Source organism: Strongylocentrotus purpuratus, unplaced genomic scaffold, assembly GCF_000002235.5.
Source record: "Strongylocentrotus purpuratus isolate Spur 01 unplaced genomic scaffold, Spur_5.0 spur5_scaffold_13, whole genome shotgun sequence".
NCBI lineage: Eukaryota > Metazoa > Echinodermata > Echinoidea > Camarodonta > Strongylocentrotidae > Strongylocentrotus > Strongylocentrotus purpuratus.
This window is the reverse complement of record NW_022145598.1, coordinates 19825160-19851155: the sequence shown is the minus strand read 5'-3', so window position 1 is coordinate 19851155 and position 25996 is coordinate 19825160. Positions and strand designations below refer to the sequence as shown.

At 37.8% G+C, this 25996-nt stretch overlaps 2 protein-coding genes and 1 pseudogene across 2 annotated transcripts; 1 reads left to right on the top strand and 2 right to left on the bottom strand.

Moving 5' to 3' along the window:
- The first annotated feature begins 3175 nt into the window (after positions 1 to 3175).
- LOC105446049 lies at positions 3176 to 6291 on the top strand (annotated as a pseudogene).
- Positions 6292 to 11448: 5157 nt separating this feature from the next.
- Positions 11449 to 15992, bottom strand: LOC105446050 (putative DMBT1-like protein). Its single transcript, XM_011682350.2, has 5 exons — positions 15621 to 15992; positions 14772 to 15122; positions 13684 to 13782; positions 12507 to 12588; positions 11449 to 11776 (listed from the first exon to the last, which is right to left on the bottom strand). The coding sequence occupies exons 1-5, from the start codon at positions 15835 to 15837 to the stop codon at positions 11746 to 11748; spliced, it is 780 nt and encodes a 259-aa protein (XP_011680652.2). The 5' UTR covers positions 15838 to 15992; the 3' UTR covers positions 11449 to 11745.
- Positions 15993 to 16603: 611 nt separating this feature from the next.
- LOC579947 (lysyl oxidase homolog 2) lies at positions 16604 to 21678 on the bottom strand. The gene is made up of 4 exons (XM_011682351.2): positions 21490 to 21678; positions 20301 to 20663; positions 18847 to 19164; positions 16604 to 17060 (listed from the first exon to the last, which is right to left on the bottom strand). The coding sequence occupies exons 1-4, from the start codon at positions 21557 to 21559 to the stop codon at positions 16726 to 16728; spliced, it is 1086 nt and encodes a 361-aa protein (XP_011680653.1). The 5' UTR covers positions 21560 to 21678; the 3' UTR covers positions 16604 to 16725.
- Between the last annotated feature and the right edge of the window lie 4318 nt (positions 21679 to 25996).

Sequence of the window (25996 nt, the reverse complement as noted above, 5' to 3'; positions counted from 1 at the left end):
ATTAAAACTCACTTAATTTCAGGGTGGACTTCCCCTTTAAATTTAAATTTGTGTGGATGTGATAACAACCATTATAAATGGCATATATGCCGGTGAATACATTTTTCATATGGTATAGACAATTAAAGATAATTTCAATTTGTGTTGGCAAAATGTTTTTAAAAAACACATTAAAAAGCATGTGCACCCCTACATTTTTTCAGCAAGACTTAACGAATACATAAACGTGTGTCTGATTAAGTAAAATGGCAATTAATTTGTATTTGTAATTTAACGACAGTTATGCAAGACTAGTTAACATTTACAAACTAAATTCCATGCAAAAAAGAAATTGATATTGTTTTTTTGTTTCAATAAATAAATGACTGATATAAGAGACTAGCTAAACATCTGTATTTGACATTGTTTAAATATCTAAGTTAATTATTTCATTGTTTCTTTTTATTTACTGATTTAATTCTTATAAACGCCTGATCTGCAAGACTACGCAAAAAATAGTTTCAATTTTGATTATTTCAATTTATAAAACGACATTTCTATTCCTTAAACATTTTAAACGACTGATGTGAAAGACTAGTCAACGCACCCTTTCGAGAAAAGAACCTCTCTTTTCTCGAAAGGGTGTGCTAAGACGGTCCTCTGTTTTCAACGCGCCCTTTCGAGAAAAGTGGGGGGCCTTTTATCGAATGGGTGCGTTGAACTCACCACACCGCGCCACACCCTTTCGATGTAAGCTACTCCAAGGGAAGAACATGATGTGACCTCTCGCGTACCTTCCCCGAAATTTAGATGTTCTCATGATCACACAGTCACAACTTTGTATTCACTTTATTTATCAATCATGTCGACATGCGGACATAAGCGTTGATTTGCGAATGGGCCCACAAACATATGCCCCAAAGATGCGACCCCCAACGACTTGGCTCATATTGTGACACAATAACAAGACGGCGTCTCACTGCTGTGACTTCAATATTTAAATGCTTGATCTCCAGCATTTTCACTCTGTTTGAAAAAGTTAGATTCCGCTATGACCTCAATGTATAAAGCAGCCTTTGGCGTACTAAGCTACTTTATCTTTTCACTATCTGCAAATTGAAATGTAAAGACTATTACTTGTGATTGCGATGTCACCTGATAAAGCAAAAATGAGCTTTACAGTGTTGTATATTATCCTTTGATGAGGTGTTTGTCCTTCTCCGATTAAGGTACCTGCAATTATTATTACCTGAGATAATAATGATTACAGGGCCCCAGAGGAAAAAGTTACCTTTTACTAGCAAACTTGGGCTTCCCCTTTTTTCATGGACATCCTGAAAAATCAACAAGTTACAGTGGCTTCTTTTAGTATCACTAGGCATGCTAACAATACATTTTGCCTTCACCAGTATGAATAACAGTATTAGCGTAAGTACCTCTAGTCCTAAATACGACACTTTAGCGAGTGAACAGACGAAGTAACTTCGCCTGGTAGTATGAATTTCATATCAGCCTAATAAACCTTTTTTAAAATATCATTTTTCAGATCAAGGTTGAGTGAGCTGATTGCCAACGCACATCATACTTTCTGATGTGGGCTCTTCTGTTCTTGATAACCTTACGAATTAGACAATATGGATCATCATCATCACCATCATCATCGTCGTCAACGTCATCGTCTTTCTTCCTCATTATCATAGCTGACTGTTCGACGTCATTTATCTAGCGATTGCCGCTCCTGGTGGTCAAACTTTGAGCCACGTGCTTCACATCCATAGCAAAGACAATAATTGATAAAGCTTAAGTGTTTCTTGATTATTCTATTTGAATCTACTTGTCTTGTACACTGGATTTCATTCGTAGTGAAATTCGACTAGAACCATGGAAAGTATATTTTTTCAGGAGAAATGTGAATACTCAGCTTAACGAAGGAACCTGTGAGTTTTAATGTGCAGAGAGAAATGCAGAGCATCAACATACTCCGAACGGTTATCAACATCATCATTGCCAACATCAATAATATCAACGCCATCGCAGAAGCGCAAGACACCTGTCTGACGATCCAAGTCACCTATCACATTCACGTATTTCTGACTCGGATGGGTCCATTTCTAGCATGTTTAGATTTCTGTGTGTACCTGTCATTTCCTTATTATTCTCATCGGCCCTACGAGCTTTAGAATAAAATAATCGACTTCATGTCTTTTGAGGCACCCGGGCAAAAAAACTCTCACTTTCTACAACTTACTGACGTAAGAATTATCAACATACGCCTAGTTGAGGCACATGGGCTTAAAACTCAACTCTAAGCCAAAATATTAAGTGACCTGGTTAATACAGAACCTGAATATCTGTATGTGTTCTCTGCCTGTGGAAACGAAAGTGTTAACAACGGGAAACTCTCACTCTCACAGGGAAGGTGTTATAACAGGATACAGACGCAGCATTGTCAATAGATTTGTTTCAGCTCAGTGTACTTTGGATCATAAAGCGATGTCAATGAACTTTATTGGCTAAGTACAGTGTCACATGACCACCAGAAACGTTGGAAAACTATGAAATGAAATGATTGATTTTTATTTCTCATGCAAAACATAATACAAAAGTAATTATATCACAACAAATATGTAATGAAACGATAAATATAGTGGAAATAGCACGAGAAAGAGGAACTAACTTGAGGAAGTAGGGACAGGTTTTCCCAGCGATTTTACAAGAGTTTATTGTTATGGTTGATTGTTGTTGGCACTTTACCAGACGGAGAAGCAGGAACATACGGGCTGTGAATACCATAGCAAATATTAAACCAGGCTTAATTCGATAAACTTGAGTACTGGTAATGCGATTGCATTGTGAAAGAAAAGGTGTGGAATGGATCAGAAAAGTTGATCATGTAAGTAATGGTGTGTAATGCAAGGTTGTAGAGTCATCAAAATCATCATAAATTTGGCAGAGTCTTGGTAAAGTAACAATCACTTACACAGATAGATGTATATGGGACAACACACATGGTGTCGGGGCTAGTACTACCCTGATTTCCTTTTCTTTCTATGCTCATTACTCAGCCAGTATACATTTTGTTCCAAAATTGTTTGGCACATGACATTTATTTGTAATCTTGAACATTCAGTGTAAGTTTCGTTAGATTCTGTGAGAATTCATTTTCTTTTTTTTACCAGAACTCAAGTTTATCTTTAATTCGAACTTTCTACATAGGCCTAGATTTAGTTATACCATGTATACAGCGTAGACGATGCAGGGCTTCATCATGTAAAATTTGAACAACAACACAGCAATCGAAAATATTTATCCACTCGCTGGTAACTTTTGAAATGTCTTTCAAAAAGTGAAAGTGTTGGATGGTTCAACTCACATGCATTGGAAAGTATCATTATAGTGCCAATAAACCGATGAAAAAAGCAATCACTTGAAGAGTGATTGCAGAGAATGCAATTACGGAATTGTGAATGCTGCAGACTAATGACAGGATGTGGCAATGATGTTCAAGGATGATATATGACATTATTTGTATCCAGGGGCAACGATGTAAACGGAAATTCATACATTCGCACCGGAAATAGTGCTGATCAAGAATTGGAATTTGATCTTGACCTAATCTTGGAAGTGTTGGAATATTCTTATACATAGGAAAGACCACGTGCGCCAATACCTGAGCGACATTCCTGAATTCACGTGTGATATTAGAAAATGCATCCACAGATATGCGGATGTTTCAGGTACAAACAAATTAATAACTGATGCCAGGACTACGAAGGATGGCGTAGAGTTCCGTATTCAGCAGAAACAATAAAGATAATATGTTTTTCATAGAAATAGCGTTGATCGAGACTCGGAATTTGAATTTTATGTACCTAATAAGAGAAAGTGTCGAGAGTTTCAATTCTCGTATATTGGAACTAAAAAACATTGTGCCAATACCCTTACAACACTCGTGGTATATTGATGGATGCATTCACGATTGTTTCTTAAACGGACAGCAGCTCCAGGTGTCAGGGTTTCTAAGAATGACATCTCTTACATAATTATTTTGTATCCAGCAGAAACATTTTTAAAAAGTAGCGTTGATCTAGACTAAGAACTGGTACTGGATGTACCTCATAACTTGAAAATGTTAAAACCGACTTCGAGAGTTCTCCTCATTCTTGTGATCTTCATCCTTCCGATATTATACCTGTCCTACAATATCTTGAACACGGAAATGACACCTTGGATCCAACACAGACATCATTCAGTCGATGACGACCAAAGACAAGATGGAAAAGACGATCTTGACAACCTAGACAACATACATAACACGATTCTAACAGCTGGATCAAATTTAAGTAGTACGGATCCTTTGGAAATGGTGGAAGGTGGTATTGGTATTTCAGAGAGAAAGGAGCCAATCAATATGACTTGGAGCGTAAGGAAGGATATACGTAATGGGAGTGTGTTAGACGGGAAAGGACTAAAAAATCACTCAATGTTTGTAATCGTCATGGCACAAATGCGCACAGGGTCTACAATCGTTGGGCAAATGTTCAATCAAAATCGGGGATTCTTCTACTTTTTCGAGCCGCTTTATCCAGTCAACTTCCTGATAGATCAGAAGATTATACCGGCCGAACAGAGAAGGAGCGCACAGATCGTATTGCTGCGTGACATAAGAACAGAGAAGGAGCGCACAGATCGTATTGCTGCGTGACATAAGCAGATGTAAGTTCTCTCCGAGGTTTGTGAGGATAATTCAAAGCTGGGGAGGGAGGCTAGAGAACCGCGCCCTAGCGCCATTTTGCTTGCGGAATGCCACCTGCAAGTGGTCGCCTTTGTTTTTTCCAGGAGGTATGCCACCGACACAAGGAGCGACTGGCTGTTAAGTCTATCTGAACCGATTTGCTGCATATTCGCCCTTTAGTGGAATAACATGGCGTCGATGTGCGTGTCATCCACCTTGTTCGTGATCCGCGTGGGACGGCAAACTCAAGAGTGCAATATGAACTGATGAAGTTACACCCTGAACTGCAGAAGAACAATTTAAGCAAATCGGAGATGACCGCTGACATCTTCCAGAGGCTCTTACGGAAAAGCATCATTAACCTATGCAAACAGATGGTGCGGAATGCAGATGAAGTCTCGAAGGAGCCCGTGTGGCTTCAGGGTCGGTATACACGGGTTCGCTATGAGGATTTCGCATCAGCACCCTTGAAGACCACTCAAAATGTCTACAGTTTCCTAGACCTAGAACTGCCTGACAATGTGAAGCTATGGCTCAGGAAAGCAACGGGGAAACATGCGCAAAAGGACAGCAGGATGGGCTTGTTCAATCAACATAAGAGCTCAAAGGTCGCTGCAGCTAGGTGGAGATATACTTTATCGGCGGATCAAATCAAACAAATAGAGGACTCGTGTGAGGAAGCAATGCGATTATATGGATATGAGAGATTTAATGATACGAAATGACGCAACCATTATTTAAACACCTTACAAAGTGTTATCCGGCAGGGTTAGGGGAGGGGTTGGGAAGGAGGTATGTAAACATTTCAAAGAAATCTCTGGAGTAGGATCCGGAAGACAATTTGTATTAAATTATTTCTTATGTTTCGTTTAAAAGGTAAATTCCATCGATTTGTTTTCTTTTCATACTCAATCATGGTGAAATTACTTTTATAAGACTAAAAGCAGATTTATATTTTACCGACCTTGTTTAGATTGTTCCAAATAAATATAAATAGCCACCTTCGTTCTGTTCAAAATGCTTTCCTCTCACTATTAATCGATTCGGCTGATATAGGGCTATATAAAAAAACGATTTTATCTATTTGTGCTTATCATTAATTTGCCACTTAAAATGTATAGTTTCATGAGTAATAGGACTTTCGTTAACATAAATCAGTCAGTCAAGGAATGCACGATTGAATCGAATATGTATGAGTTTCTTTTCTGTTGTTACTGTATTTGATATATATTTGGTATATTACTTGTCAATGAAGGAAATTCAAAGAGAAGACTGGGTTCTGATAAAGATGAAAACAATCTGGCCATCTGCCCTTTATATTACATCAGCACTGCAAGTTTAGAAGGATTTCATAGTCAAATGCCCCCATATTGAAATGTTTCTATTAACTTTGTTGACTAAATATTGCATATAGATTTGAGTATGTGCATGCTGTTTTTCTTCTTCATTATTTATGTCTTGTTTTTGAGAATTGGATATATGCTATATCGTTTAAAGAATATATTTTCCATTGTGACGTATTTTACTGTGATGTAAAATGTGAAATAAAACTAATTGAAAAGAGAATGGAACTGAAATATGTTTTACCTAAAATATTCAAATTTCGTATTCTTTAAACATATCAGAATTAATCACAGGAACTGTTAGTGATATTTACCTATTAAAAAGAAATACTGACTATATATCTTCAGGAGTTTTAACCCTTTCGAGACGGTTCTTCCGTATTCAAAACGTGGCTTAAAAATGTTGAATCAGAGCCCTTAAAATATTCCAGATGCATGAGCAGGGGAGTGTTTTTTTACAAAGATCCTAAGATGAACTTATCTCTAAGTTGGACTTAACAATTATGGACAGCCGTTAGCATCCTTGAAAATATTTAGTAAAAGTTATTTTAAAAGGCATAAAATGTTGATTCAAATCATTCATATTTTCTATTATTATAGGAGATTTCATGTTCTTGATGTGGAATTTATGAAAAGTCTAAAATACTTGAGTTTTTGCTTTTGAACATATTTCATTATAAGACTACAAATGGCTCTCCATAATATTTAAGTCCAACTTAAGAGTTAAGTTCGAATTAGAATCTTTGTGAAACACCCCCCAGAAGGGAAAATATTTCTGCACATACTGTGACCATGTTTGGTTGCGTGACCAATGCATTGGACTCCAGGAAATTTAAAATGGAAAATAAATGTTGAAAACCTTAAATTGGCAACATTTGGGAGTTAAACATCAATGTTCTCGTTCAAAATTTGATAACTCGTGTATATTGCTTCTAGAGACATTACATGTTAGTACTAGAGCAATACAAAAATTATTGTTACCAATTTTAAGAATATTTGAAGAATAACGTATGAACAATTTGGCCCTTATGAAATATCCGTCTTGAAACTAGGATTAATGTAACTATATATCAGCAGAAAAATATATTTGCAAATACCAACAATATCCGCTCTGCATTGGAAATAAAATTTTCGGGGGTATACCGTGCAAATATTTTAAAGATGTAACATACAAAACTTTAACTACAATCGGGGAGGTGTGACCAATACAGTTTATCCATCATGAGAAGCATCGTTGATACCTCCCCTCATAACATATCTGATACAAATTAATGCTCTAGAAATGACATCAGGTAATAGGCTGTGATAATCCTATTTGATCTTTCTTGGAGACATTATGTCTACCAAAGTAGACTCAAAGGCCCATGGTCAGCGCTTTTTATTAGAAAATAACATCCCACATACATGGCCCATGTGAATGTAGGACCGTGTCCTGAATTGAAATTATTGATTCGTAAACGACTGTAGATAATCATAATAAGCTCCGTATAGTGAAATATAAAAATGCTTTAAATACATTTGGGGAAAAAAAATAGTTCTCAAAAGCACGTACATGTAAAGACTGAATGAATATAAATATTAATGACACATAGAGTTATCCATATCTGGATAAATGATGAATCATAGAATGTGGTTGTTCGAAAATGAATAATCAAATATCAAAAATAATCATCAAACTATTATTCAGTAAATAAAAATTATACTCACATTCAAGCGTCTGCAGCTTCGTCCACCAATGACGATTTGTGTTGCAAACATAATGTTGAACAAAACATGTAGTGTACATTACAAAGAAAGCAACAAACAGGAAATGCAAGTTTCCTCCAGGAACCAGGAATAAGGAAGTGAATTTCATATTTTTTTCCACACGAATTTATAAAAGCTGCAAACGAACTTTGTAAAATAAAACTGAAACATGAAACTCTAGACAAGGTTTCAGTTCAACTGTACATTTGAATAACTATTACTATATAAGCGTTGAAGCTTAATTACCCTGCTTTAAAGTGTATATGCAAAGAGATATCACGCATAGCCATGCCCAGCAACACGACACTCATGCGATACCTCAAAGAAGAACGTTTGTATAAAACATTTAAGGATCATCTTGTTTACTTGTCAAGCTGTGTGATGCGGGTTATCTAACTTCTCATGAGGTTGGGTACAAAGTCCAGAGTATTTCACAACATCCGTGTTGAATATATGACTAGACGAACCAATCGGGGGGGGGGGGGGGGGGGTGTTTCTCAAAGATCATTAAAATTCATGGAAAGCCCTTAGCATCTATGAAAATATTTTGTAAAAGTTATTTTAAAAGGTATGAAATGTTGATTCAAATCATTCATTTTTTCTATTACAAGGAGTTTCATGTTCTTGATGTGGAACTCAGAGAAAAGTCTAAAATACTTGAAATTTTCGCTTTTGAATATGTTTTGTTTAAAAGGCTACAAATGGCTCTCCATAATTTTGAAGTCACACTTAGTGTTAAGTTCGACTTAGGATCTTTGTGAAATACCCCCCCCCAGGAATATTTATTCCATAGCCTGTTACATAACGGGGTATTATTTACGTCCTCGTTTGCATACGATAACAGGGGTCAAAGTCCAACCCGGAGTATTCACTTTGCGAGGATGTTTTTTGTTTGTTTTACCGAATCAAACAGGACAATACGATTATTTAGCAGATTAGTAATGCTTATAAAAATAGTAACAAGAATGTAACAGAACCACAACAATAGAATCATTCGTAATAATAATAATAACAACAAAAAGCAATAATATATATTTTTTGTCTCCCCCTCCCCTATTTTCTTTTCCCACTACATTTTCTTCTTTTTCCTCTGGTCCTCATGAAGGACCAGCTACACTGCAATTGCAGCTGAAAATGAGCTATCCAGCTGTCTGCTTTCTCTGTCTTTTCGTTTATTTCGTTGAACATTTTTTTCGTTCTCAATGTTTTTTTTATTTTTTTTTAATTTAATGCAATGTGTTTGTTCTTGCTCCTATCTCTGTTTTAGCGTTTGGTGGTGTGTTTTTTTCTCAGCTAAAGTGGCGCGCGATCACTGGACTCTCCATTGCGCTCGACACGGGAACAGTCCAGACAGCTGACTTCACATCAAGGCACATGAGGACACACCCCTCTTCTTCTTCTTCTTCTTTTTCTTCTTCTTCTCCTTCTTCTCCTTCTTCTTCTTCTTCTTCTTCTTCTTCTCCTACTTCTTCTTCTTTTTCTTCTTCTTTTTCTTCTTCTTCTCCTTCTTCTCCTTCTTCTTCTTCTTCTTCTTTTATTGCTCGTCAGACAATTTCGGAGTTCCGAGGCGCCCCCAGCACCGCGCACACACATAGAATACCATATGCATAAAAGACATGACAATCACGGATCCGCCATTTATCCCCAGATATAGGCCATGGTAAATTTGTGTGGAAGATATGAAGCATTATAATAAACCCCATGTTTACACACAGGGTGGCATTATATACGGCCTAGTCATAATGATAGCGAAATAAATGTAAATAATCTTCCAAAATCATAAACAAGCTTTGACCTTGCGTACCTTTGTCGATATTATACATGTAAGTCCAGATGATTGTGATTTGCGGCGATGACTTTATGGTAAGAATAAATAGGATGTAGGAACACAAACTTCCTGTAGTCCTTTATAATACCGCTTGGAGGTAAACATTTCTTAACGGAATATAACACAAACTATGCTTTCATATGATATTCTATGACGTCATTAACTCATTTGGCCCCTGATAAAATCCAATTGCTATCTCATAGCAGTTTTTCTTTCAGATGTTAGCCATATACACTTGGCATGCTTGGTGCAAGGACATGTCGACAGGGAGAGGTTCGCCTTCTATGATACCTCTGTCACACTAACGAGACCGACTCCAGACCGACTACAGACCAAACAAACAATCACATTACCCCCCGAATGGCCAAGGGTCAGTCGGTCTGGGGTCGGTCTTGAGTCGGTTTTTCGGTGTGACTGCATGAGGTCCAACCTTCCTTTTTGTAGTTACATTTCCCCGTAATTTCTGCAAACAAACTGTGTATCGTTGAAAAGCTATACAAACACATGAGAGAACATTACACCACATTCACGGTTAAGGCCGCCATTTTTATAAGGTTTATGTTTAGGATTAAGGATAATGTTTGGTTCAGGGCCCTGTTCCATAAAACTTGATATCAATAACAAGTTACAAGCTACTGTTATAAGCTACTGAAATCATGGCCGCATCTGATTGGCTGAGAGCAAATTTGTCATAGAAATTTAGCAGTTGTTATAGATACAAGTTTTATGGAACGGGCCCCGGGAAATCGATGAGTGTAGGATAAAGACCGCTGAGCAATTGTAGCAGGAGCATGTGTCGTACAACCTCATGCTGGCAACGTGTAGAGAATTTTCTTCCCCCCCCCCCCCCCCATGTAAACTCAACTTAAGTGAGAGCAGTTTTGGTGTAATCCAAAGTCAAAATCTTTAAACTCTAAGTTCTGGTGCCAAAAAGAAAATATCTGGAAAGAATTTGAAAAGGTTGATTATGTCGTACATTAGAATTTGTATACATTGTTAGCTTTCGAAATCACTAAAGTTGATACGAAATTGTGTTTACTTTGCAATGCGCATAGAACAGTGTATGGGGACTTTTTCGGGGGACATAACTGAATGATATTTTCCCCAAAATTAATCTAAAAGAGTGAAAAGCCTCGCAAATTATTTGTCATCGTTACCAGAACTCAATGTTCCCTTCAATATTTCAATACACCCCCTTCCCGTCAGATCAGTTCCTTTGGTGGGTCGGCTTGGGGATGGGACGAGACGAGGCAGCAGTTCCATGATTGGCGGTTACGTCAGCAAACTTTGAGCCAATGAGGTCACGCTAAGCTCAAAATGGGGGTGTGGTCGAGATAAGCACGCACGTGGATAGGAATGGCGAAACGGTGAACCTTGAACCGTTTGAACTGAAGTAGTTGGGAATGGCACTAATCATTCGCATAGGGGCAGGTAGGCATGTGAAGACTGAATTATGATCACTGAACCGAAAACACTTTTTCCAAATTATGGGCATACTGGTTCCGGTGAGTAGAATGCACTAAAGGGACCATGGGGTTGAATTCATTACTGGTTTTATCGGATTCCTCTTCAAAGTAGTTATTTAACCGCCCTTACTCAAATTAATTGCTTAATTTGACCCCCCCCCCCCCAAAAAAAAAAAAAAAAAAATCAACAACAACAATAAAATGTTATTATTTTTTCATTGATTAATTATTAATTGTTTTAATTTTTTAAAACTCAGATACATCTACAGAGCTTATGACGCAGTCAAAGGCGAAGAAACCTATCCTTCATATCAATAATAAAACCTTCGTTTATTCACATTATGATCATGTTTCCAAACTGCCCATCAATTAATAGACAAATAGCTAAACTGACATCTTTGAAATATTTTCTTCGACATTTCGTCATTAAATAGTAGTGATAGACGTATTTTTAAAATTTTTTGTTCGATTTCTTGGCGTAGTGGTATTTCTTGTAATCATGGTAATCGTTCATCTGTGTGGTTTTTGTTTTGTTGAAGAACGCGCGATGTTGTCTGATGTGGATAATTTTTCAAAGTTCCAGGTACTTTATTCAGTAATGTTGGCCTAATTGGCTGCTGTCACATTGTATTTCCGCGGAGGGTGAAACTACATCATATCCGAACTCACGTTCCGTCTTCTGCATTATCAAAAAGTAAAAAGAAAGAATAAAATAAACAAGCGTTCCATATACAAGTAGCATATAGTGTTGGGCAGGTCTATAAACATGGGGGGGGGGGGGTTATTCATCGATTTTCCACATTCCAGTTAAAAAATATGCAAAATACAAAATAATGTACATTTCATAAAATACAAAGGAATACAAACATTTGTACGAATAGAAACAAACCTACACCAAAAATAGAAGTAAGTGCATACAGGGGAAAATAACTACTTAATATTGTTAATCACTCTGCAGATGCGGAAACAAAAAAGTAAAAGTTGCATGTCAGAATTTTAAACTATGCATCCCCCTAAAAAAGGCAATATTATTGATACAAATTATCTTATATTGACAATGTTGAAAGGAGAGCAACGGGTTACCTGAAGGAGGTAAAAGTTCCTTCAACAAAAAGGCTACGTCAGGAAAATGCAATCTTTATACAGTAATGCTCTAATCATAATCGCAACTTAATAAATGAATAATTAAAAAATATCAACTCAATGTTAATTTTTAGAAATCTATTGGTTTGCCTGTAGAAATAACGTTTTAATTACTAATTCTAATTCTAAAGTTGAACTTGTACATTCTAAAGGTGGTGGAGAAGACTATTGAAATTCAGTAGAATTCGGTAGAATCTGCGAGAGCCTATGTGAACGTGTGTTTGTATTAAAACTCATTATTGTCTTAGAAAAAATTGTCAACATACCTGTAAATATGTATCTTGACGGACAGGATAACGATGGCGATGGTGACGATCATAAACAACATTGCGAGAGTTATCATCAGTCCTTTAGAATAAAACAAGAAGCGACCAGGAGGGTAAAAAGATTGTGGGTTTTCATTTTTGTTTTTTGCTTCCATTTATCTTGGATTAAACAATCGTAATTCAAACTAAGCTACGTCAACAAAATACTTGTATAATGTCAAATTAAAGGCATCGTTTAACAATGTTAAATCTGAAATGGACGGCCCTACGTGCTATCAGTTGTTGTTGTGTCTGTGTCTGTGATATGGTGTAATATAAAAGCCCTGAAAAAAAAAATCGCGCTTCAAAATGATCAAGAAGTGCCTCAAATAGTAAATATCTTTGAGTGACCGGTTTTACCACACTCGTTTTCCCCAATAGACTGTAGTGTTATGAAAACTGTTTGGCAAACACAAATTTTGGTTTCGATATTCAATCATGAATATCTTGATAATCAGACAGACGATCGGCTTGTAAACGTCATGGAGTTCCTGACTGGCACAAAGGTTTATAATTATCACTGCAGCATGAGCTAAATCCAGGGTTTTGTTTCAGAATCTGAGACAAAGTTACCGGATCACTTTAAATATAGATGATCAAAGTATTTATGTATCCTAGAGCAAGGGTAAAGAAGATTGATCCTTTACAACACTCTCTTATACAATCATATCATCAAAACTACGACGGGCTAATGTTGGCTCAAGAATGACAAATTAATATAGGACCGGGATCAGTCTATTTAGCTAAAGTTGGCTTGCTGCCTGAGACCGCGCCGTGCATAGTCCATTTTTTGAACAAGGTAAAGCCATCTTTATTTTTATGCTAAATATATTACTCATTGCGGATGTAGTATCGAAAATAATATCGCTAGTAATATTCGTTTGTCCATACATTGCGAGACAAGTGAATATCACTAGCAATATTATTTTCGAAACTATATTTTTGTTAGTCGACTTAGACCGTGCATGTCATGCTGGGATAATGTACATTTTTCTTGCTTTATACCTCTCTCGTACACTTTGGTACGGAATCTTGTATATTAATGGGCGAGAATACAACAAATCTCGAAGGATAACTCAAGTTTTTTCTTAGGGTAAGGTTTCCTTTAAAGAGGATCGCGACCACTGTTTTAACTTACCGAGTGTTTTATCGGCTGAAAGGTGCCATGTCTGCTCCTGCACTCTGTCATTAGCAATGAAGTCAATCGGTGACGGTGATGGCGAACTGATGACGACAGCTTAAGGACGAAGAAGAAAATAATATTTTCATACAAAACTGTTTTTATATTCCGGTAGGATGAAATTCCTTGAATGCTTCAGCGCCTCGGCTATAACCGGGATAATATTTTAATTGCAGGGCTCTTAGGGAGAACAGTATTAATACTGGAGAGGCTACCCTGGGTAAACAAGACATTATTATTATTGTAATTATTATTATTATTATTGTTATTATTATTATTATTATTATTATTATTATTATTATTATTATTATTATTATTATTATTATTATTATTATCATTATATAATAAAAATATGAGCCTGTTTTGGCAGTGATTTGGGATTTCGGCATGAGACGAATTGGATAAGAACTTTCAATGTTTACAGCTATAGCTATTACAAACTTCAACATACCATGCACTCCACATTAGGAAAATCAACACTCCTTGGCCAAAAGTTAATGGGTAAACCTTCGGTGATCTTTTACAATTTGCATTTGAATATGCGGGCCAATCCCAGGGACATCTTGAGACTTCATGTTATTATAATACTCCCGGGCAAGGGTTTGCTTCGACATATCTTCCGATGGTTGCGCCGGGCTTTAGTTTTGCCAAGTACGGGATTAGGATAATGGTTGCAATTGGGTTTTGGGTTATGGACATGGTTAGGCTTGGCTTTAGGGTATAGTGTTTATTCGAGATTTGAGCTTAAGAATTAGGTAGTTATGGTAGTGCAGGATGTGAACCGCGAAAGAACTTGAGCATGTGGTGTTTCACAACCTGGCGAGCCACACTTATACGGGTGGATCTGATGATGATGATGATTGTTTTACCTGGCTGCTAAGAAAGCATGTAAATGCTTGTAAGTAAACAACTATTGGACCGACGGCTTTAATGTCTTACCAAAGGACACGATCGCATTGACTTGGCTTCGAACCTGGGACCTCCCAGTTACGAGACCACTGCTCTACCACTGAGCTATCGCGCCTCTTTAACCTCTAACCCCTTACCTGTTGCAGTCGTAAAGTCAGGTTCCAGACATGGGCCGAAACACTTCACGCCAACATCTTCAGCATGGGTACAGTCATGTAATCCCAGCTTATTCCTCGGACAATGCCCAATGTTGACCTCAGAACCATCGCATTCCAAATCGTCGAAAACAATGTCTCCAGCGCCCTCCCCGAACGCTGAACAGCACGCGGAACTCTCTGCTCTTTCATATCCAAGCATCCTGCACACAACGTTGGCATCGTTTAAATCCCAGTTGTCGTCACAAATTGTTACCCACGTGTTATTGAAGAGAACTTCAACTCGACCCTCCCTAGGTGTGTCGCCTCCAACAAGGCGGACTTCGAGATCAACTACAGGTGTAGCAAATCGAAAACAAATGCATTATGAAAACGAATATAGAGCAGAGTGAGTGAGAGAGAGAGAGAGAGAAATAAAGAACGCCTCTAATTTACGTAATTCAAACTGCCTTGATGCCCTGTTGCTTTTGGCCTAGTCCTGCATCAGGCCTATTTAATTTTGATCTCCACCACACCAACGCTACCTCCCCCTACTTACTTTGTTACCAGCCGATGATGGCGTGATCATTAAATTAGGACGCCAGGCTGGGCTCGTGACCATAATTATGAGTTTGTTGATAACGCCATCTTCGACGGCTTGAATCAAGTACAGTGTGTAGGGAATTATAAAGGACCGGGCAGATTCTGGACTACTGTTGGCCCTAATTAATTTGTTAGACATATGGGGACAGATGAACTGTGTTTGCATGAAATTGAATGCCTTGAGGTTGTTCGACACGGTGAACTAACCATGAACAAAAATCAGTTGAAGAATAAGTTCAGGAGGCTTACGATTCTTTTGACAAGTCACCCCAAAGTCCTGGAAGTGATTGCACCCCCTTCCACTTTCATGCCATGTTTGACATGACAATAAATGTGACTCCTTGCCACTGCAAACTGGCAAACTGATGAAAACTCCCCCAATGCCGGGTCCGTAGTATCCGCAGCAATGGCCGCCCAGTGCATCCGGGTAGCCTAACATGCGACAGATCACACGTGCGTTGTTCATGACGTTCTCGGGTGTGTGCCTGTAATCATTGGAAGGAGCGCACACGGTTCCCCAGGAGCCGTAGTAAAACCTCTCCACCCTTCCTTCACTAGGTTCCCGACCCCCGGAGAGCCGGAATGGTATTGCACCTTTGAAGAGAAAAGAAAGAAGGAATGAAAAACAGATCATGATTCAACTACTATGGCTATATTAATATGTGTTGGGAAAACTTTTTTAAAAATCCCAAAACGGAAGTAAAAGTATGTGCAAATAATCGTTTCCCATTTCGGTAACACTTTATTATATATTACACTGTACACGTCATTAACGTCATGTATTCAAGCATTGGACGGTAACATGGATATAAACATAGCATTTTAAGATGTCGGCAATTTACATGATGACACCATACACTTTATAGTGACTTGTCTGCACTGACGGTATTGCTTATTTTTTTAATAGGATAACATTTTGTCCTAAACATAATTATAATAAAGCAGTGCTGGAATACCCCGGAATTACAATGATACTACATGTTGACGGAAGCATGCTCATTGAAAGACAAAACAGCCAAGCAAAGCAGACTAACTTTTGTCCAGTTTACTCTGTTCGTGTTTACAATTGCTAACCTCATCACCATGTGTTACCGTAATTACAGCACTATATGTATGTGAATTTAGAATATTATTAAGAAGTTAATTTCTAATTGTTTATGTCTTCAGTTAATTCATTTCCTTCATTCAGTTTTTTTTTATTTGTCCAGAAGTGAGAGTCTGATATTGGTGCTCTACAGTTTACAATACCATTGGAGTGAATTTAGCCAGAATTTCTTTATTTTATTATTTGTATTCTTTAGAATAATTTTAATCAGGATTATCTCGATCAGATTTTAGAAAGATAAGCTATTATCTATATAGCAATTAAGAGGAACACATTACGTTTTCCGATACACCTGGCTGCAGCAAGGCCCATTCCAGGACAACGCACTTCCTCTAACTCGGACATGTTGCAATGTGCAAGGTTTCTTTCTGTTCCGTTACACTGAACCCATTCTAGCACCCCGGGTGCAGAATTTGCCCCACCGCGAAAGGCTGCTGAGGCGCCCTCATAGCCCAACATGCGACAGGTAACGTTGGCTTCGTTAATACCCCAGGAGTTGAAGCACACATTCTCCCACGAATCGTGATAGAAAACCTGCACATCTCCTTCATCTTCCTTGCGCGAGTTACTCAGGCGAATGGGCACTAAAATGCAAGGAGATAAATATTAACACAAGGAAATAATTATGATGATATTATATTGCTACCGTGCATTAAGTTAAATAATATCAGATATTTACAAAGGATCGAACCAATCACCAAACTTTGTTTGCGTCGTTTATTTGCTCCTCCAAGCTAGTATCCTATCTTCAAATTGTTGGCTCAAAAGGACTGCTTCTGACAAAACAGACGTTACAAGTCAGAATTCCGGATTTGCAATCAACTATAATTTGTGAGACGCACTCGCATAACATATCGTTGTTGCCTTCGCGGGGAATTGAACTCCGAGGTTACTTCCATTTGAGTCTACATAACCCTTTGGGTTCTCTGACTGTCACTCCTTTGTACGTCCTATATAATTTGGGGTGATCCCATGTCTCATAACGATAGATAAACTATTGGTTATATTGTGTGTTTTCTCCTTTAAAGATGTTAATAAAAGAAGAACAAATATCAGACATATCAAGAGTCAATAAACTAATTTTAGGGCTACTTAGAATTAGGATTGAATTAAAAAAACGCATACTGCTCTTCAATGCTATGATATCGAAATGTTTTTGGTAAACTTTTTCGTATGGAAGTACTGCAGACACAGATTAGAAATACACGTGTGTTAAAAATGACTATAATAATAATAATGATAATAATAATATTAAAAATATCAATAATAATAATAATTTTAATAATAATGAATACAATAATAATAATGATAATAATAATAGTATTAATAATTGAAAATAAAAGACAAGTTCTTATTAAGCACATTATACCTTTGTAAAAAGTCTAAAAGCTCTCAGGTAAAATTTAGAAAGAAATGAAGAAAAAAAATGAAGAAAATATCCAGGAAAAATTGTTTATGACTAATGAGTACGAATATCAATTGATCAACTTAAGAAATATGATTTAAGAGCAGTCTTGAACTGTTGAACTGTCATAACCTGCTTTACGATATGAGGGATACTATTATATAGCTAAGGGACAGCATGCTTAAAGAGAAGGTTGAGTTCTGGGAACTGAGGTGAAAAATAATTTGGGCGAATTATCATTCTTATTATGCAAGTGTGGACGAACATCAGATAAGACATGTTTCCTAAAAAGGACGGCTCTTCAAATGCCTTCATAGTTTAAATATGTCATGTAACATCGTAAAACTCCGGGGTAGGATTTTTTTCGTGTAGTCCCATATACATCTTTCTGTGTACAGTGTTTGTAACTTTACCAAGACTTGGCCAAATTTCTTATCATTTTGATGATTCCAGAACCTTGCAATACACACAAATGCTTATATGCTAGATGATCGACCTTTTCTGGTCGATTCCACACCGTTTCTTTCACAATCCAATCGCATGACCAGAACTCAACTTCATCTTTAAGACCTCGTTTGAACACGGGTACAGCATACAGATATTTCTGTAGTAAATTTGTTACCGGGTCATATTTTATGAGTGACTGTGACAAACAGGTTGGAGCCAAGCCATGAAAACATTAGAAAGCTAGCAGCAAGATCTTGAACTTAATACATGTTTTGATCGGTAACCAGTGTAAGACTCTTAAAACAGAAGATACGGATTCATAGGTTTTTGTGTTTGTTTCCTTTTTGTCACAGGCCTTGAAGTCGAGTTCTGGATGACCCGAAGGTAGGTATCTGGTACTCCATACAACAGTCATGCATTAGTCTAGGTGACCCATGACAAATGCATGCACTAATATTTCTGTGGTAGCTTTGTCATATAGCTGTTGCAATTATCATATAAATATACAATGTACTTACTTGAGATACAAGAAAGCGTTGCGATTCGACTAAGATCGCCTGTGCTATTTATCCCACCATTAGCAAAGTCACAGTCGTTGAAGTGTAGCTCTTCCCCTGTGCATTGGAAAAAGCCGTTGACAATCCCATCACGAGGTTGCACCACCACGCGCTCGTGATAGCTTTTTGCAGTATGATAGTCCAACATTCGACACAGGAGGATAGCCAGGTTGAAATCCATCGACTCGGCATAGATGGCCTTCCATACATGGTCGTGTAGGATCTCCACTTTACCTTCTTGCATCGTAGGGTCGTATCCTCCGTTCAATCGAACTTCAGCTGTGAAATGACAGAAAACATAAACCTTGTGATAGCTTTTCAAAATCTGTAACGGACTCAATGCTTTCAAGAAACATCAGGGTCCCGTTTCACAAAGCTTTTTTTCAATGACAAATGACAAAAATCAGTGACAAGTCTGCTGATAACCAGTCAGAAGCAAGGATTTCAGTAGCTTATAACACAAACTGTCATTTGTCATTGATGGCAAGTTTTGTGAAACACCTCCCCCCCCCCCCCAGTAAGAGCCTTCACAACACTTTCTTATCTCAGCCCTACTACCAAGACTGAGAGTAGTTCATGTCTCTAATATCGGACAACTAGCTTGAAGATGACTATCTTAGAAATTAATTATCATTGTGGGTAGTTTTATCCGGGAGGATACCAAGTTCTCCACTGAGAAATTTGTTCTGGCAAGGGGGTATTCTGTGGTAATTCTTTGTAATTATGGTCTTTTTGATGAACTCTGGAATTATGTGAACATGACGCATTACGTAATCTGATAATGATTTTTACGGGAAAACAAGAGCTTATTGAAATTGCCCTTGAGTTGATTCTTCGAAAGTCTTAGCGCTCTTGGTTACAATAACGTTTCACAATACACCAGTTTACGGTTGTATCAGTGCGCATGCGCAGACAGTTGACCTCGGGTCATTGGCCCTGAAACAAAGCCAATGACCTGAGGTCAGTGGTATTTATGCGTAAATTAAGATTGCGCCCATGCAAATGATGATGTGCGCGCACAATGCAGCGCGTAGGCAGTGATATCATCATACTTTGCATGGGCGCAATCTCAATTTACGCATAAATACATGACCTCTAGGTCATTGGCTTTGTTTAAAATGGCGCACACAACCGTAAACTGGTGTATTGAAGAGGTAAAGTCATAATGGGTACCCAGTAGGATGGGATCGTCATTGTTGGTCAAACAGTTTTTGAGCGTCATGTAACGCCTGGCTGGAATGCTCCCCAGGGAGTGGAGATCGTGCAAACAGTGCGTGCGGGCAAGCACTGAATCCAATGACCGGGGCAATAGTATATTTATAAAGCGCTTAGAGACATTTGTATTAAGCGCTATATAAAAGTTAAATATTATTATTATTATTATTATTATTATAATTTAACTTTAAACCCATTACCTGGGTCGCATGTAAGTCCAACGTCTTCTTCGTGACCACAGAAATATTCGGATATCATTGACTCGTCATAATAGTGCTCTTCGATCCGATATTGGCATTCCTCTATGCTCTGTTCGTTCCCCTCGCATCGGATAGAATCGAATACATAGTTCCCGTCTCCGGATCCGAGTTCTCCGCAACAGTGGTAGCTGATGGCTGAACCATAACCAAGCATCCGGCACAGAACGTTGGCCGTTTTGAAATTTATGGAATCATCACAGATTGCCATCCATCCGAGGTTGACTAAAAAAATCTCCACAAGGCCTTCGAATTCCGTTCTTCCACCAGTTAGGCGAATATCAAAGTGCCCCGGGCCTGTTTTACCTAACCAAGAGGGGAAAGAAACCATGAGGCGGATGAGCCATTGTTGAACAAAATTTAGAAATATAAGAAATTGAGAAGTCTAAATTATCAAATTTTATGAAAACATACATTCCCGCTTTTCGCCACTGGTTTTACACAACACTCTGTCTCATCATGCTTCTGCCTTGGTAGGCAGCAGCTCAATAGACCTTCCTACCAACAGCAAAAACACTTAAGAAAACAGAGAAGCCTACCTTATCATTATTTTTTCGCAAAACAACTACCCCCCCCCCCTTCCGCCATCCAGCCATCCGCCGAGCAATACACAACATGCTTACATGATGTGTGTGTGTTCATGTTTCTGCAATATTAGGCTGCAGCTCAACGACCCATAAGACCGAAGATACTCTAGACCGACAGTCCACGAGACCTGGGGAGTGTTTCACAAAGACTAACATTGACTTTAAGTTGGACTTAACTATGGCAGACCGTTCATGTTACTAGTTTCTCTTACCATTCCTGGCATTGGTTTCTCAAGGGACCTACAAATCATGGTCACAAATCTCCTCAATCTACATCTTTTGTATAGTTCATTATTGAAGGAAAATTGTTATTTAAAGATCATAATCGAGAGACCAGTGGTGAAAGCAACTAGTGACATGAATGGCCTGCCATAAGTCTTTGTGAAACAGTCCTCAGACATTTATATGTTTCTACGTTGAAAGTAGGTGCCGCGGATATTTGGTCTCGTGGGTACCTCCACCCCCCCCCCTGCTCTAAGGAAGACAACGGACATCTCTATCAGTATAGCACCTTTGATCTTCGTTTAGTTGTGTGTCATAATTACCTGCAGCCAACGAACATGTAACCCGGGCAAGGAACAGAAACAAGGCAACTGCCGCACCTTTCTCATACATTTCAAATAGTCTGCAATCGTTTTCCCCCAAAAATGAAATCGGAGTGTCGATGAGGTCTTCACCCGGCGAAGGGATTCAAATCGAGCTTTTTAGCATGTTCAGCTACTCTGATTTGTTTTTATAGAATACGTTCCTAATCGTTTTCGTTAACAACTGAAGAGAATGTGGCCATAGAACAGCGCAAAAGGGGCAAAGGTGAACGAATTATTGCCTTTTCCAAATTTCTACTGCAAAAGGTGTTTTTAAAGGACACATCCTGACTTTTTATACAATCTGTGTTAAACGATTTTCTCTTCAAGGTCCACTCTCCGGAACAAACTTCGACCTTGCTTCCGACATAGCGGATATGCTCCTGTTTTGTTTTTGTTATTATATGCACGGCAGGTGATTTTCATTAGTCTTATTTGAGTTTATGTAACTTCATGTCGTGAAAAAAACCCAAATGATTTTGTATCAATTTGTGAAGAATCATAACACTCTACGATGCATTCAGATAAAGTTGAAAAACAAATTACCTGAGTCCCATGTATATCTTCTGTCTGATTACGTACGCGAGCAATGAAAGATGAATCCTTAATGCCACTTTCCTGGTTATTCCCCAGAACCCACCTCTGCTTTCATTCCAATAACCGTAGGCTTATGAAGCGTCGGGGGAAGGGGAGGGGTAGTCTTGTATTGTGGGGCCCCTAGAATTTTTTCTACTAGGTGTATTCATCCCCATGATGAAATAAAGTTGGAGGAATGAATGGCTACACAACACACCAAAGTGCATACCATTGTCACAAATTGTCAGAATTTGTTTGTTTGTTTAATTATTTAAAATGGTGATTACAAAACATGCCTGCTTTCAGCTTGTCAGATGTTTTACAGCATGTCCGTATATGGTACATTAAACTACATATGAATAAACAGATAAGATACAAAATAAATCGATAACAATACATACAATTAAAATAATCTCCCTCTCTCTCCCATTCCCACCCTCACTTTCCCTCTGTATCCCCCTTCCCTTTCTTTTCCATTCCCCTCTTTCTCTCTCACTCGCACTCGTCATCTCTCGCTTTGGTCTTGCTACATGTAGACCTTCGTTGAATATTGTATTGTAAACATATTTTCATGTACGTAAAACAACATGTTTTTCTTAAAGACACTATGTCCCTTTTGCAGCCAACCTCAAATTCTGTAGAACTTTGCAGGAATTATGAATCATTATGTTATGTATGTCCTATCTGTGAAATTTAAACGTTAGCAGTGTCCGTATATTCAAATTATGCAAGGAAACCCGTTTACTTGCTAGACTTCACTGTCGTACACTATTGAGTGACTGACTGGCATTTTTTTCTTTGGTATTCATAAAAATGAGCTGTAAAGGGTACATGAGCATTTGTCTACATCAATAACCCACTTCTTGTAATGGCCAAAATTAGAGTGATTGAATCTTTGCGCAGCACAAAACGTACGACCATTCGGTACAATGGTCTGAAAATTAGACTATGACTTACTGGCTTTATAGCTCCTAAGTCGATTTGACAACTAATTATCGTTATTTTCCCACTTAAATACATTTTCAAGCTCCCTTTTTTTAGGGAAGTTTTAAATTAGTATTATCTTTCAAATGCCGTTGGAATTTAACCTTTTCATTTTTTGGCCTGCAAATTGGACATAGTACCTTTAAGTGTATTTATTTTGGTTCAATTTTGTTTACACTATTCAATTTCATTGTAAATCAACCATTATGAGTTCCTGAACTTTACGTGTTGATGTTTTTAAACCGAATGAATAACTAAATATAAAATAAAATAATTCAAGAAATATAAAGGCAAAACCTTAAAGACAAAACCTTATAGAGACTAAACCATAAGGCAGGATGTTCTTGTTTCAATATCAGGAAATATGCATCCGTCTCCCTGGGTTCATATTTATAGGTCACACAAACTTGCAGTAGCTAGCTATCTTGGTTGTTACTTGCCTAAAGAGGACAGCATTATTCATTGGAAAAAATGGAATTAGATTTTGAGATTTCTTTCAACAATTAACGCTTTCGTTTATTCATAATGTTAATAAAATATCAGAACTCGAAAACGGGCGACACAATAAAAAAATTCAGTGTTAAGATGCTTCTGCGCTATATACATATATTTAAAGTGTAAATGTTTGACTGTTTCTAGTCCAGAATCTGCCCGGTCCTTTATAATTCCCTACACACTTGATTCAAGCCGTCGAATATGGCATTATCAACAAACTCATAATTATGCTTACCAGCCCAGCTTTCGCCGGGCGTCCTAGTTTAATGATCACGCCATCATCGGCTGGTAGCAAGTAAGTAGGGAGAGGTAGCGTTTCTGTGGTGGAGATCAAAATTAAATAGGCCAGATTCTGGACTAGACTGTTTATTGAGGAAAATGAAACAAGTAATTACAATTATCATGGCACCCAAGAAATCATTTCAGTCAATGGCATCTTTTCACCATATGATTGGAGCAAGTGCCCGTGTCCCCAGATATACATATGTACTTAACACACACGCTACTAATTCACATTTTATTGGTAGAGATATTTGGTACATGAGGGTAGAGCAGAACTCCTAAAATGTCCATTTAGGGAGGCAGAGCGTGCCTTAGTAAGGGCCCTTTGTCGGGCTTTTCATATCCTGCACTACGTATGTGTCTGCATTGTTTGTTGATTGATATCTAATGGTGAATAAATCGTCTCTTTATATTAACATGTAAATTTTTTGTCTTTTTGTTAACGTGCAAATGAATGGCAGATGTTCGTAATCACTGAGCCCTTCATTATAAGATACATATATTGGTATTACTTTACGTCATCGTGAACAAAAAACCGCCTCGCTACAAGCGAGTTCGTAAATAGCTCTGGAACGCATAACCCCAAAATATCCACGGATCTTTTTACACTATGGATACGTCCCACATGTGCATTTTAGAATAATCACTGCCAAAGGGATGGAGGTGCTTCATGAAAACCTTTTGTTTGCCTCTTGAGAAGAATACTTCCACCTGTGTATCAGATAAATGTACTGTTGGTGCATAAATGAATACTGATAACATAACTTTTATAAACACGATCCGAATATTCGTCTCAATGGTTTTACAATTTGCGTACGAATGACCTTTATCTGCCCATGCGCAAATCCTAATTACGAACTCGCTTTTAAAATTGCCGCGTCATATCTGAACGAGCCTCAAGTCATTGTAATGGACAATTGCGTAGTTAGCACATGGGTCAAAAGACCCAAAATATCCACAGACCTTTTTCTCATGGAGAAGTCTCATTTTGTGTATTTTAGAATGATCGATGCCAAAGTCATGTATGTGCTTCATGAATAGCTTTTGTTTGTCCTCTTGTATCATAGAATGTATCGTAGGTGCACAAATGAATATTACATAACATAAGCACGTATTCATCTCGGTGGGTTTTAATTAAAAATAAAAAAAATCACAAATGACCTATATCTGCCCATGCGCAGATAGTATTTACGAAATAGCTTTAATATAAGGAAGTAAAGTTCCATTGTTAAAGGGATCGTTTAACAATGTTAAATCTGAGATACACGGCCCTACGTGTTATCGGTGTCTGTGATATGGTGTAATATTGAAGCCCTAAAAAAATTGCGCTTCAAAATGATCAAGAAGTGCCTCAAAAAAGTAAAAATCTTTGAGTGACCGGTTTTACCATACTCGTTTTCCCCAATAGACTGTAGTGTTATGAAAACCGTCAGGCGAACGGTTTTCAAAATTTGTAATTCCAATCATAAATATCTTGATAATCAGACAGGCGATCGGCTTGTAAAAGTCATGGGGCTCCTGACTGACCTTAAGGTTTATAATTATCATTGCATCATGAGCTAAATCCAGAATTTTATTTCAGAATCTGAGACAAAGTTACCGGATCCCTTTAAGCTCATCATGATCCCATCTGACAAATAAATTCATTATCATACCATACTATGCACAACTGATGCACACCATTCTTGGGAAAATTACTTTCTTAGTAAATGGCATGGGCACCGGGGCCTCGGGGATGTGCCCCCAATCAAAGGACGTAGACAAAAAGAAAAGAAATTAAGAGATAACAAGGGTAATAAGATGAAAGGGAACGCGAAAAAGAGGAGATACGACACTCACTCATCCTTCTAATCAATGGGCTTATCAAAATGTGCCCCCTCAGTATATACACCTAAGCTATGGCAATGTTCCTTTTTATTCAGAATGGATACTAAACAAATTGAAAGTTCGTCTTGATCTCATTCCAGCAATGATATCGACGTTCTAAATTGAACAAAAACACAAGATACATTTAGCAGGAAACTGACTCAACACTTGACAGAGGGGCTCATTTCCGTAAACAGAAATATCAATCTTTACATTATATTTCCTCATACAACGCAATCACGTACATTAACGTTTTTTGTTAACA

Coding starts and splice junctions, on each gene's coding strand:
- LOC105446050 (XM_011682350.2), bottom strand. CDS start 15,837: ATGAACAACGCACGTGTGATCTGTCGCATGTTAGGCTACCCGGATGCA. Junction 13,783..14,771: donor TGACTTTACGACTGCAACAG/GTAAGGGGTTAG, acceptor TTCGTCCTTAAG/CTGTCGTCATCAGTTCGCCA. Junction 12,589..13,683: donor TTCAGCCGATAAAACACTCG/GTAAGTTAAAAC, acceptor TTTATTCTAAAG/GACTGATGATAACTCTCGCA.
- LOC579947 (XM_011682351.2), bottom strand. CDS start 21,559: ATGTATGAGAAAGGTGCGGCAGTTGCCTTGTTTCTGTTCCTTGCCCGG. Junction 20,664..21,489: donor TACATGTTCGTTGGCTGCAG/GTAATTATGACA, acceptor CCTCTTGGTTAG/GTAAAACAGGCCCGGGGCAC. Junction 19,165..20,300: donor TGGACTTACATGCGACCCAG/GTAATGGGTTTA, acceptor GTCATTTCACAG/CTGAAGTTCGATTGAACGGA.